Here is a 13,894-nt window from a genome sequence, read left to right as displayed (position 1 = left end):
AATCTGCTTGAAAGATGCTAATAATTATTTTCAAAGTTTTAATGGATGTACACAGCATAGCTGAGAATCACAAAAACACAAAGGAAACTGAAAATGCCTTAATTCCATTTCTTCTGTCTGTTGGTCAGATTAATTCCTTTTGAAAGCAGACTGCAAGATGCCTTTACAGCACCAGTCTTCAGTATCTTTTAATTTATAGAAGCCATAATATTTTCCAGTGCATCTTGTGCAGTAAATTTAAACTTCTGGGGTTAATAGCAATATGCATAGCTCTTCTTATTTACCTTTTTCAGATTTCTAAATAGTCCACAAACCTGTTAGGAAAACCACTGCTATATAATCATAAAAATACTGTTCTTTTCTTACTTTATCATGTCCATAATCTTTGTAGATGACCTAAATTTGAACTTCTGTTTCTTTTGATATACCAGCTTGGCAAACTTGTTCCTCATCGTTTTGATGTCTATTTCTGTAGAACTAACTCTATCTTTTGTAGAATTTGGCAGGCCATGTAAGCTGTTAGTCTGCTAGGTACCGTGTCTGTAGACTTCTCTTACTGAGTAAACGTGGTTTAAGATGTTAGTGGCACAGTCAACAGAGGATAGACTATGTATTTTGGATGTACATTCCAAGACTTTTCTTGGCCCTAGCCCCAGCTACTGCAGCAGGATTTTTAATGGAAAATTATTTAATGTGTCAGAATAATCTGGGCATCTGCTGTTCCTGTTCTGGCAGTATGGGAAAACCGTATGTTTAGTTTGACTGGAGCTTTCTTAATGTCCCTAGTATCTGTGTTTCAGGTCTTTTTCACCTTGCGTGATGTTTCAAGGATAGATATTAATATGTAGCAATTCTTACTTTAGTCAGCAGGAAACAGGCATTGCTGCTGGTCACCTTATGTTGAGGTACGACATTTAGCTAACATTCATATATTGTCTGAATCTTAGTTGTCTTACGCCTAATGAAATTATTATTGCTACAAAGAGTAGACGTTATGATGAAGGAGAAATTTTTCAAAAATGTAGGAAAGGGTAAGAAGATAGAAACAGTATGATCAATCAAGTTGTGTAGGTTTGGGATTTTTTTTGACATAAAGTATACTGTGTTACCTTGATCTGTTCCTTACTAACCTTTTCTACAGAAATAACTTAATGAAGAAGTTGAATTACCAGGACCAAAAAATATTGCTTGAAGTTTAATTATTTTATTTTAATAGCAGGTTCCTCACCTAGCTCCAGTAGCAGCTCTTCTGTTAATCCAATGGCTTCTCTTGGAGCGTTGCAGACTCTGGCAGGGGCTACAGCAGGCCTCAATGTTAGCTCTTTAGCAGGTAAGCTATGTGTTGTGGTGGGTTTGGGGGAATTAGCTGCTTATCATTCCTCAGGCTGTGCTAGCTCTGTAGGGGTGTTTTTCTGCTCCCTGCCTTTTTGTAATAGTGCAGAATATTTGAAAGGTAATTGATCTAGCTCAGTGGAAGTACTCAGTCAACTGTGTTTCCTCTTTTTTATACAGGAATGGCAGCCTTAAATGGAGGACTTGGCAGTGGTGGTCTCTCAAATGGGACGGGTAGCACAATGGAAGCCCTCACGCAGGCTTATTCTGGCATCCAGCAATATGCTGCTGCTGCATTGCCCACACTCTATAACCAGAGTCTCTTAACACAGCAGAGTATTGGTGCAGCGGGAAGTCAAAAAGAAGGTAGGCAGAAAGTTACAGAAATAACTTGAGAGGGGTTTTCAAAAGGGCAAGCTCAGGTCTTGCAGCTACCTTATCTGCAGAGCTTTTATTTGGCGGCATTTTTTAGAACCCTAAAGTTACTGAAGATGAACAAGGAAAACCTGTGAGGTCTCTCTGTTAAGGGCTGTCCAAAGTAGTTTTTATACAGGAGGTTTTCCCCAGGATTTGTCTAGTCTGAAATGCTTAGTAATCATACTCCTCCATTTTCTCGGAGGCCAGGAGAGTACGAGTCTGCAGCCTGATATATCCCGCTGTCAGAGAATCAGTTGCGGTTTTGTTAATTTCTTGGTTCTTCACCTCTTCCCACAGATACTTAATGCTGATCTCTTCACTCTTCAGATTCAGAATCAATTTAACATGCAGTGTAAAGTAATGAAGAATGTAGGAGTAAGTTTTCAGCAGAATGTAGGATGATGCTTAGAAAAGAATCTGTCAGATTACAAGGAATGTGATTGCTTGTATTTTGCATTGAGATTTACTGAGTTTCTCTGGGCCGCAAGCTTTGCATAGCCATTTTTGTTTTAGTCAGCATCTGGGGCTCAAACTTACTGTTCAGCTTTCATTACAGCAAAGGTCTGTGAACCAGTTTTGGCACAATGTGGAAATTACAAGCAAAAGTGGTGAGAAAGAGCTAGAATTATTTGAATGATCAATCCTAGCAAAGGGTCATGCTGATTTATTCTGGAATCAAGTACTCCACAGAAGTGCAAACAGCAGTTTCATTGTTTCATCTAGAAAATTTGGCTTGAATGGCTCTTTCACCTTTTTTTGTGAAGTGGGCCTATGTTATCCATGCTCTTTCTGAATTCATATTCCTGCTTGTTTGAAGGTCCAGAGGGAGCCAATCTGTTTATCTACCATCTTCCCCAGGAGTTTGGGGATCAGGATCTACTGCAGATGTTCATGCCATTTGGAAATGTCGTCTCTGCCAAGGTTTTCATTGACAAGCAGACCAATCTAAGCAAGTGTTTTGGTACGTTGGGTCTAATCCTTACCCGTAGAAAGGTGGCTTCTTTCTAGTAATCTCTTTTCCAGTCTATTGTCTAGTCTAGATTTTAAGTCAAGTAGTGACTCTTTCTCTATATCCCTTAAATAAATAAATACAAACTCTTCCAGCAATGAACTGTATTTTCCTGATTTTCATTGTGACTTTTTGCTTTTCCCGATTTCCTACTGTTATGCCTCATAATACTGTTATGGCCCTAGATAATTCATTATGATTCATGTTTGCAGACTGTAATCATGGTATAGTTCCTTTTCTTCCTCCTTTCTGTCTTTTCACGAATTGTTTATGTTGCTGTATATACTACTTTACTACATTATCATTATGAATTCTTTCTATCAATATTTTTATATATAATTATTATGGCTACCATATAGTAGAGGAGTATTTGACTCTGATGTTCTGTAAACGCTCTGAAGGCAATTTTTAAAGCTTCCTCCTCATTCTTGAAAACTTTGTAATAGTAAAACCATTTCAGCTGTTATTTACTACCTAACTTTGGTTGCATCTCTTATCCTAATTTTGCTCTGCTTATTGTGTATTTAAATGGGAGGCACATCAGGGTGGGAAGCGTATCCTAAAACTGTAAATCAACCTGTTGTGCTACTGTTACTATCCAAACAGATTATTTTCAGTTAACTGCTAAAGTCTGTGATGCCGAAAGAGCAAAGAATGTGTTCTTCCTTAGCTTGTGTAGTAGGAGGCTGTGCATGTGGACTTCAGTCCACATTCATGGTTTCATTTCCCTCACTTTGAAGCCCCAGTGCAAGCAGTTGTAGTATTTTTGTAGTGCTGTACGCTCTCGTGACTGTTTTGGTAGATGGAGATTTCTTGTGACGGAATAGGAGAGATGAGCCTTTGTCTATGGTTTTGATAGCTTTGTGCCTACATAATGTCCTGTATTTTTTAGTATTTGATCCAAAAGATGTGGACAGTCTGATGCTTTGTGAGAACACAAAAATATGCTGAGCATCAGGCTGTAACATCTGCACACGGAATGATCTCCCCAGGTAGTAGCCATTGACTGGAGTTCTTTAAAATGGGTTCCTTCAAAAGCCTGGAGAAGTGCATTTTGAGGATGCTCTTTCCCTGGAATGATACACAACTTTTCATCCAAGAGAGACCTAAACACAATAGTGGTACAAATGCTACACTGCCTTGACAGCTACTTCACTCCAAACAAATCTACTCCCATAACATCAAGAGTGTGATTTCAGTCTTGTATCTTTAATGAGCTTTTATATATATATATATGATTAGCATTTAGATATGGATTATAGATTAACATTTTCCAGGTTTGGTTTTCTCCCAGGTATGAGTCCTTATAAAACAAACAGCAGTACTCATTTTTTATTGGAAGACTAGAAAATGTTATTTCAGTTTCCTGAGCTTTGTATATCTTTTGGCCAAAGTTCCATATGTCAGAAAGCAATGATTTGCCTGAGAGCCCTTAGTAAGTTTTTATGAAGAGTCTGACACGGTTGTGAGCTTCTGAAAATGGCATTTCATGCAAGCCTCTCTTACCTTGTGAGTACCTGCATTTCCAGTTGTGAGTAGCTGTTTTGGACAGCTTTGGCATGGTGTAATTATGTATTTTCCTTTCTTCAGGTTTTGTAAGTTATGACAATCCTGTCTCTGCGCAGGCTGCCATTCAGTCAATGAACGGCTTTCAGATTGGCATGAAGCGTCTGAAAGTACAGCTCAAGCGCTCTAAGAATGACAGCAAGCCATACTGAGCGCCCCTCCCCTCCGGGACTGGAGTGAGAAGGATCTTCTGGTAAGTTGGAGAGGAGCGCACTTAGTGATTCGAAGCCCTAAGGCTGTGTTTTTACAGTCCTGGAAGCTGATCCATGCCTTCTATCTGGCACATCTTCCCCTGAAGATTCGGCTGCAGCCTCTGCTGAGAATCCCGCTTCGGATGGAGGACAAGTTTGTGCTTTTGTTTCCAGTGTTTTACTTTGGAGTTTAGGTGCCATATCACTGAGGTTTTTTTTTTTTTTCCCCTTATTTGAAGTTTGCTGTGTTTGTAACCAGTGTGTGTTGAGAAGGACCAATGCCAGCTCCTTGGGGGTGAGGAGGGAAGGTTAAAGGGAGCAGCAGAAACTGACACCACACTGCCTTGAGGTAGAGAGGAGAAGGGGAAGCAGAACTGACACCACACTGCCATGGGGGAGAGGAGAAGGGAAAGCAGAAATAACACAGAACAGGTGATGAAACAAAGATGGGGAAGGAGAACTGAGTCCATCCAAGTTTGGGTGAGCAAAGAACGGACTCCATGTAGCCTTTGTCATGCCCCATCCACTCGTTGAAATTTCCTTAACTGTGCCATGGTGGGGATTTAGTAAATCATCTCTAAAGCAGGAAGCAGGCTAGAAGGGTGAACACATTAACAAGCCAAAGGAAAACTGCAGTGACTTTGCTGTATATAAAGTAGTGTTTATATAGCACTGTGAATGTACACAGCACTTTATAAAATTATTAGATAATGTCCCTGCCCAGAAAATTTCACTGTCCATTTATAGTTGAATATTAATGAGATGCAGTGGATTTCTCCATATTTAAGGAAACTTACCCTATGTACTTTATCTAGGTTTTGTAGAAAGGTAGAGAGAGAGAGACAGCTTAGTCTGGATGAATACATCTGGGGCTGGAAACAAGAAACTTTTGATCCCTGGCAACCTGCAGAATTTTTTTGACAATTTTTCTTCTTAACAGTTCATCACATTCCCCATTTCTGTGGAATAATGTCCTTTTTGCAGAGTATTACCTTGAATTCATTCTGATATGCATAATGTAAGTGCTGTTTGTTTCTCTATTAAAATGACTGTTAAATTGAGATACAAAGCCCAGAGTTACCCTAACACAGCTCTTGAGGCTCCTGTTTCATACATGTTCTCATAGGATTTGATTTCTCAGTCTTAACTCTGTTGCAAAGATAACTTCCTTCAAAAAAAAAAAAAAGAGACAAAAAACCACAGAACAATTTGTGCAGTGATTTGATCTAGTAATTAGGTATTTCTTTATACTGCAGTTTTCCTTTAAGATGGTGTGTACCAGTGCAAAACAGGCTAACACAGGAGCTGTGAAACCAGAGCAGAGCATCGAGCCATTCAGTCTTACTCTGCCTTTTGGTACTAGCTGTTATCTTCTATATCGAAGGAAAATTGAACGCACCCCTTCAGTGAACAGACACTTTTTCTGCACACTTGTGAGATTGCTAATGCGTTGCTAAGGGCCTTTGTTATACACTGGTTTTAGGGGGCTCAAAGGACTTTTGACACTCTGGCCTGAGTTGTTTTAAGAGATCAGAGTAGAGTCCCATTTTATAACCACCAAAATCCACCTCTGTCACAGAGGAAGTTTACAATTTCTGTGTGTCTTTAACAGAAGTTCCATTTACCTCATATTTTCTCCTTTTCCTTGTTTTCTTTGTATTCCTGGTTTGTGATGCTGTTTCCCAGGGCACCAGCTAATACCACAATCTGGGAGCCAGCTGCTAAATAATGAGTGTGGGGGTCAGACATAAGGTTGGGACTTTCTGGTCTGCTCTGGCAGAAGGAGCACTAAACCCATCAAACCTGAGATCACAATCAGAATCCGCACCCATGTTCGGTGGTCTGTTGGGAATGCTGGGCTTTCCCAGGGACTGGGTCCCCTGGGATCTCGAACCTCAGAAGTACAAGGCCTGACCCGTAGCATCCAAGAAAGAGCCCTTTCCATTCTTAAATTGAAAATCAGTTAGTTGATGCCGCTCTGTCTATATTGATGGCAGACAGGTAAATCTATCAGTGTTATTCAAATAATTTTGTGGTGGCAAAGGTTCAAAGGCCAGATTGCCAAATTTCCCAGTTATGCTGGCATGTGGTACCCTTCTGTGTTAATTATTTGAATCTCTCTAGAAACGTAAACATACACTTAAGTGAACCATGTACACTTGAATTCTGCACGATGGGAAAGATGTGTCCTGGTTTTCTGAGAAAAGAGTGTTGGAGTGTGAAGGCCTCCAGGGTGATAATGGGATTTTTTTTTATAAAGAATATACTTTTCAAAAAAAAAGGAAAAAAAAAAAACAGGAAAAAAAAAAAACAGTTGGGAGCAACTGCTCCAAGTGCAACCTGCTGTAACCAAGAATGTTGTTTCTATTTTTATAGAAGTTTTATACCGCTCCAGGGTGGAGAATATTTATTACCTAAATTATTTCACTGGAAAAAAGGCCAGGGTTTTGTAGAATCCTGAATGTGATTGTTTTACACACATAATGATGTGCATGATTGAAACTACTGATTTTCAGTGGCCTGTTTGCAGCCCAACAACTGCTAAATGAGGAAGACGAACGCTGTGAAGCAGTGGAGGAGAGCACTGTGCTCTGGGGTCTCTACAGTCACTCTTACCTTCTTTGCACCCTACCCCACTGTACTCACTGAGACCTTTTGTCCTGTTTTTCTTTTAACCTGATGCTCTGGCCTCTTTACTAGTCATTTCAATTGCCCAAAATTAGATATTTTAGCTTCTGCATCCTATAGTGTGTCCTCAGTACTGTAACTTATGGATCAAGCTTGGCATTGTTGCAAATAAGTGCAACTCCTGTTGACTTTAGGAGATTCACCAGTTTACGCTGTGGCTTAGTTTGATCAGTGACTCCTCCCAGACATAATCACCTTAAGACACCTAACTTGGGCTAGCTCTTGTGCCTTACTGGCATAACTATAAGTATTGCCAAAAAGAAAAAGAATCTATGCAGGTTAAATTTTAAAAGTTGTGATCCTCAGATGGTTTGAATCAATGCAGTTCTGCTCTCTTCAGTAGAGCTGCATCAGTTTTCACCAGCTGAAGATGTTGCCCTTTTTGTGTATTTCCCTTTCTTGGTGTATCAATGTGTATTTTGCCAAAGTTAATAAATGTATCAAGTTTGTGACTTGGGCAGATTTTTTTCTGGTAACAGAACTGATCAGATAAAGTCAACATTTCTGTGTCTGTCTGGAGGCTGCCGCTGACTCTGAAGACTTAGGCTCTTCTTGCCTTCCAGTCTTAAGCCAGTTTTCTTCCTCAGTCATTGGCAGGAAAGTCTGGGATTTTGGGGACTTGGTGCTTTTAAGTTTTATTTCATTTTTAATTCCTGTCATGCTCTCATTCAAGTGCAAATCAAATCAGTGTCAAATGCTGTATTTCCTCAATAGTAGGATAAGAGTTGGGTGAGTTCAAATAAACTGCAGAAGGATTAGCTTAAGTAGCGACATGGACAAAGTATTCTGTATGCTCATAAACCAAATAATCTGAATTTTCTACAACAAAAGTTAGTAGGATTTCTGATGAAATGGAATTCCATATTACATGTGCCACCAGGAAGTACTTCCATCTTCTTTCTAAAAATATGTAAATGGTCTACTTCATAGATTTATTTTTTTCTCAGAAGACATTTGGTTTTACTAGATATGCTGTAATAAGATGAAAGTATTATGAACAATTGAAGTCTTAGTCTCATGCTACTTAGTATCAAGTACTATAGTAAACAAAATCATAGATTTATCAGTCCCCTAGATAATCAACAGTCCAAAATAGGATATCTCTTTGTAGTTTAGTTTTTTCTTCCAGTAATACAGAGCTTGCATTATTAGAAAATGGCTTTGATATATAGTGATTAAATTTTAATCCTAAGCAGAATGAGGACTGGAATTTTTCAAAAGTAGCTGAGACGATGATGGTGAATATCTCTACATATTTTAATGGTGAGGCAGTTCACTAGCTGTGGGCGCTACTATCTGGAAAATAGGTGCCTCAGAAAATTTCTCACTGGCAAACAGATCTAGAAGAAAAAAGCTTTTCATCTGAATACTGAAGGTCACATAGCATGATAGATTCTGCTTGTACGGTAGAGTTAACTGAGGTGTTTCTTCTTGTTAATGGTTGTGAGTTAGGGAAGAACAGCTAAACAGAATGAAATGGTTCCTATTTCATTTGGAAATATCTAAAAGCAACTTGGATAAAGCAAACTGCAAATGAAGGCTGCAACTATGAACAAGTAAAATGCTGTGAGAGCTTCTTGTTGCAAACATTTAAACATAGGATGTTATACATCCCTGAGCATACCTACCACAAAATATAAAGCACAGAAGGCAGACTTACCACAGTTGTGAGAATAAAACAAGGACAAACTGGAATAACTTTCCTCAGGGCTTTAATGAAACTAAGTCTTTCCCCTTAAAATTGCTGAGTGAAATATTTGAAAAGTCTCTATCAAAAAAACCCCAAACAAATCACACAAAGTATTTCTATGGTGCGTGCTTGGATGTCACTTGATTTCATGCCTCTTGTTGTTTCTCATGATTCAGTTCATGATTAATTTGCCTTTCTGATTTAGGACTGAAACCTTACAGCTATCTGCAAATTATCTAGAGTATTTCTAGAACTATGGAAATAACTGCAAGAGTTGCATTGTACTCTGCTGGAGTTGGTTTAAACTCCATACTAAGTTCTTTCCCTGAATTTGGAAGTATGAAGAGCAAATTAATCTCAGCAGTTCTAGTATGTGGAGTGTTGCAGGTTTAGTGGACAACATGCTTCTCGTTGCTTTGGAACTAGAATGCAACACTTGCTATTCTCAAACATACTATAAATGCTATAAGATAATATGCAAGTCTCACCTTGCTCTAGTCTCTAACCCGCAGCTTTGAGATGTGCTGAAGAATAAGGCCACAAACAGGAGATAAAGGGGAGTCGGGGGGGGAGACAGGAAGGGAGGAAGAAAAAGGAAAAAACTTGCTTCCTCTCTCCCCTACCTCTCACGTTCTTCCCAAAATGTTCCTTGTCTCTTGCAGTTCACAAGCTGAGGGGAGGAAAGAAAGGTATTTGTATCACTTAATATAAGAATTATTTTATTTATAATCTCTTCAAGAAAGCTTCAGGAAACACATTTTTTCTGCTCATCAAACTGGCAACAGTGACTGTAGAGCTTCTCAGAGCCCAGAATCCCCTCCTCATGAAGTCAGGGAGCTGGGGGCTGTTTATATAAAAGGTTGGGAAAGGAAAATCCCTGTGCAGGTCTAATGGTATGAGAAGTGCTCAGCTAGGACAAGTCTTAACTTGCAGTCAAGTCTTAAGGAATTCTTCTCTAATGTGTGGAGGTTTTGGTTCCACTTATTTGTCTTGTATAATCTTTTTTCCCCCCCGCCCTGTTCCAAAGCACCCACCCCCAGTTTCATGGGCTCCTAGGGAATGAGAAGGGACGGTAGCTGAAGGAAAGAACATGGATTTCCTGGGCTACCACTGCCTAAGAACTTCCCATGTTAGGATGTGAGAAAAGTCTCAGCCGTCAAACCACCTGTGAATCCCTTGTGTCCTCTGTCTTGTCTCTCATGGTCTCAGTCTCTGTGGGCAAATGTTAGCCCTGGAGCCAAATTTTTTGGAATCGGTCTCCTGGGGAGGGAGCTTGCTCTGTTCTTCTCCTAAACAGAGCTAGTGGAGACACTGGGCGCAGGGCACGGTGAATGCATGCTAATCCATGTCACGAGGCTGTGGAGTGCTCTACAGACTGGGTGTTGAGCGGGAAATCCAGGCCTCTGCTTCCATTTGGTTTCTGGCAGTTTGATGTTTACTTGGTGTCCTTCATGTACTTCGACTTTTACTTGTCCATCGTTGGCATGTGCTGCCCTTCCCTGTCGACTCCCTTCCCCAGGAGATCTCATTGTACAGTGCCCATTCTTGTTCTCTCTCTCCGTGTTTGGATGTACTGCTCTGTGTAACTCAGTGGGTCTCCCTCTTTCTGGTTTGTTTTTTTTCTAGATTCCTGCCGTTTGTTCATCGTTGTGCCTAAAGCATGTCGATGTGGCGTTCAAGTACATCGTCCAAATCCTTGTCTCTTCAGCTTCTCTGATGCTTGAACTCTCACCTTTGACCTTGTGTTGACCTTTGATGCTGATGTGTATTTTTATTACGTTTGTTTCTTTCTTTTTTTTTTTTGTTGTGCTGCCAAATTGGTTTTGCTAGAAAGACTGCTGAAGGGGAATATTTAAACTTGCATTTGAATATAAAAGAATTTCTATTTTTCTAGACCTTCGTAAGATAACCACTTGATTTTGTGAATCTGATTCTTTGTAATTGTCTTCAGAGCAGCCTTGCTAGCATACCTTGTGGAGTATTTGTATTTCTGTGAACATACAGCCAATCACTTTCTAGGCTTAGTTTTTTCTGTGTGCTTAGTTTTAAAAAACACAGTTTCGAAGAAAAAGTCAATTATATGGTGTGACTCAATCTTTCAGGAGACTTCCTAGTCACATTTTGCTGATCTGGTTTCTGTGCTTGAGGAGACAGCATGTGTTTTTATGAGTTCAAACTTGTGACTTGAGTGGCATCAGCAGAAAACACTTGAACTACATTTTCTTCTGATTGTAGCTACATTTTTGCCCTGGCATTTATTGTTTTTTTTATTATTATTATTTTTATTTTTTCCCCTGCTTCCCTGTGTGATTATCAGTCTGCAGTGAAAATTTGATCAAAGTTGATGTTGTATTTTGTTAAGCCCCAGCATGCTTGGTTTTTTTTGTAACTACAATCTCCTCAGCAAAATGTGATGTTTTTGTTTTAATCTTTCAAACTAAGATAGTGCCCAGAGATGTTTTGCATGTTTCCTGCTGTTTTCTTCACACCCTCGTATATATCACCTTCACCTCTCTGTTTTCTATAGTTTGTGCAAAAACTGAGCAATTTAATGGGTTTCAAAGGTATCCTTTAAATTGGTGTTTTTGGTATGACAAATATCTGATCAGAAGCCACCTGAGGGCATCTACCTGTGCACTTAGACTGTCTGCCTGACAGAGCACCTGGACCTTGTTCCATCTCCAGTGCTGTCTGAGGCTCCCAGGGCACTTGGGTTGCACTGTTCCTGTAGTGGAAGTTCTGGTGGAAAGGGATAGCTGGGGAGCAGGAAGGTGGGGGAACTTCACAGTATTTCTGTTTCCAAAGTTATCTGAAGCTAGGGCTCCTTTGAAATGCTCTTTATGAGTATTCTGTGTAATTCAGGGCACATTTTTGTGAAGTCCAGCCCCAGTTTAATACCATCAGTCAAACCTTGGTGGCAGGATCCTGGAAGGATCTAGGTTAGCTCTTGAAAGAAAGTGTTTGGAATATCCCAGAGAAAGCATTTGTAAACCTGGTCCTACAACTGCTGGCTCTCTTCCCAAGTGACAAGCACAATTACAACAGCCTCTGAAGCTGTTACCTGAACAGGGTACCATCCCCAGCTCTCTTCTCAAGGGCCTTAGCTGGGGAATCTCTACGGAGATTTTTTAGTTTTTGTTTAGTTTTTAATTGGGAGATGAGTTAAGCAGTTTTTCTGGCTTGCAGGGTGGACTAGAACAGGTTACTGCTTTCTGGGTAGCAGGCTTCCCCCTACCCTACGTAACATCTGCACAGGTAGAAACTGGGATGTAGCTTCTAGATGAAGGCACCTGAAGACTGTGTGCTGCGATGAAGTTTCAGTCAGAAGGAGAAGCAAGCTAGTGTAGGTATCTTAACAGTAGAAAATAATGTGAAATGAAATCCCAGGAGAAGGGGTTCTGCTGAGAAAACAGATTGTGTTTGATTGGGATAATGCAGAGAAGCAAAAGGATTTTCCTCTATCCTACTCCTGAGTTGGCTGAGGATGCTGTCTTCTCAATAGGTATTAGCTAGACTTGTGTAGACAGTCCTTAATCTGCTTATAAGACAGAACATGTTTGAATATGGTGGTACATATACCTGGGAGTGAAGGGTGAGGCTGGATGAAAAAAGGGTAGAGACTTGTTTATTTGGGAGGTAGGGTTGTGGGCTGGCTGCTGTTAGTCCCACAGTCTGAATGCACAGGGCTGTGTGTCAGTGGGGGGCACTGATACCCTGCAGTGTACCGAGTAACTGCCAAGACGTTTCTGTACATGCGCATTTGGTTCCGTAAGGAACTTTGGGGAAACCTGTGGAAAAATATCTGACGAAAACCAAAATGCCAAACATTGGATGTTTCTTTCCTTTCTTCTTTCCTTTTCTTCCTTTGGTTGTTTTAATTGTTCTGTGGTGGTTTTAATGGATTTGAGACAGTGGAGCAGCAGCTGCCTTTCTGATTTTTGGCTGCTTTTTGTGAATAATTTAAAAAGAAAATTTACATTTTGGAGACAAACCTGTGGGCTTTTTTATTGGTACAAACATTGTATTTAACACTAGGGGTTTTGTACAGTTTTTTGCCTTTTCTACTAGAAAACAATGTAAAGTGATTCACAATGTGACGAGAAAACAAATTGCCACTATGACCAAATGTAGAGTCTGTTCTGCAGTAACGGGATTTAATCAACTCGAAGTCGTGGTTCAGTCGTAGAAATGCTTTTCTTTACCTTGTTTGAGCTGTTCCTTTTTTTCTTGTTTTGATTTGCAAATCAAAATGTCTTTTTGTGTGAAATTGTGTTGTACTCTGTAGAGAATTACGGATTTTACTTTAATGGTTTAAAAAGCAGAGGAGCACGTGTTGCTTTTCTGATCTGATCGCAGAGTTTGTGTAGTGGATTTAAAAATGAAAAGATTTGTTACCAGTTTGGAACGAGCGAGTATGTGTTAAAGGAATTTTCTTCCTTTTGTGTGTGTGTGTGGTTTTTTTTTTTTCCTTTTTGTCCCAAAGGGCAACTTAAAGTTGTTTTAATTGCACAGACACACCGACAACAAGTCATTTTGTATATGCCAAGTGTGGTACCTTCCTTTGTTTATTTGCTATTAAACTGTTTGAGAAGAGTCCTTGTGTGTTGTATTTGTGTCTTAAACTTGAGGTTCTTTTTGGGTCCAAGTGTGGGAAGATGAGGAGAGAGATGAGAGAACTATCTGCCAGTTTCTTAGCTGTGAGCCACAAAAAATTTCATGGCCCAATACCACTTGTTCTGGATGTACAATATAAACCTGGATTTTTACCCCTAAGTAGATGAGCTACTTTGAGTAGAAACGGAAAAGGTTTTTTCTTTAGCCTCCATTTTGTATCATTTGGCAGTTAAGTCCCCTTTAGACATTAGATAGAGAAAATCTGAGAATCTTGGATAATGCAAATATGCGATCCACTGGGGAGTGAGGTGTAGGCATATCCAGCCTCACAGAACTGATGCTGTGTAGCTACTTGCCTGTCCGTGCACTGTGCTTCATGGTGTTTCA

The 13,894-nt window shown here is 39.9% G+C and overlaps 1 protein-coding gene across 1 annotated transcript in view; it reads left to right on the top strand.

Moving 5' to 3' along the window:
• Positions 1–13,486, top strand: part of CELF1 (CUGBP Elav-like family member 1) — a 30,631-nt gene extending 17,145 nt beyond the window's left edge. Inside the window, exons 10-14 of the mRNA XM_009818427.2 lie at positions 1,220–1,330; positions 1,513–1,698; positions 2,567–2,710; positions 4,349–4,517; positions 10,520–13,486. Coding sequence (XP_009816729.1) covers positions 1,220–1,330; positions 1,513–1,698; positions 2,567–2,710; positions 4,349–4,476 — 569 coding nt within the window. The 3' untranslated portion in view covers positions 4,477–4,517; positions 10,520–13,486. The remainder of the gene's footprint in view (positions 1–1,219; positions 1,331–1,512; positions 1,699–2,566; positions 2,711–4,348; positions 4,518–10,519) is intronic.
• Positions 13,487–13,894: the final 408 nt, after the last annotated feature.

Source organism: Gavia stellata, chromosome 7 (genome assembly GCF_030936135.1).
Source record: "Gavia stellata isolate bGavSte3 chromosome 7, bGavSte3.hap2, whole genome shotgun sequence".
NCBI classification, from domain to species: domain Eukaryota; kingdom Metazoa; phylum Chordata; class Aves; order Gaviiformes; family Gaviidae; genus Gavia; species Gavia stellata.
The sequence above is the reverse complement of the archived record's forward strand: the minus strand, read 5'-3'. Positions and strand labels throughout refer to the sequence as shown.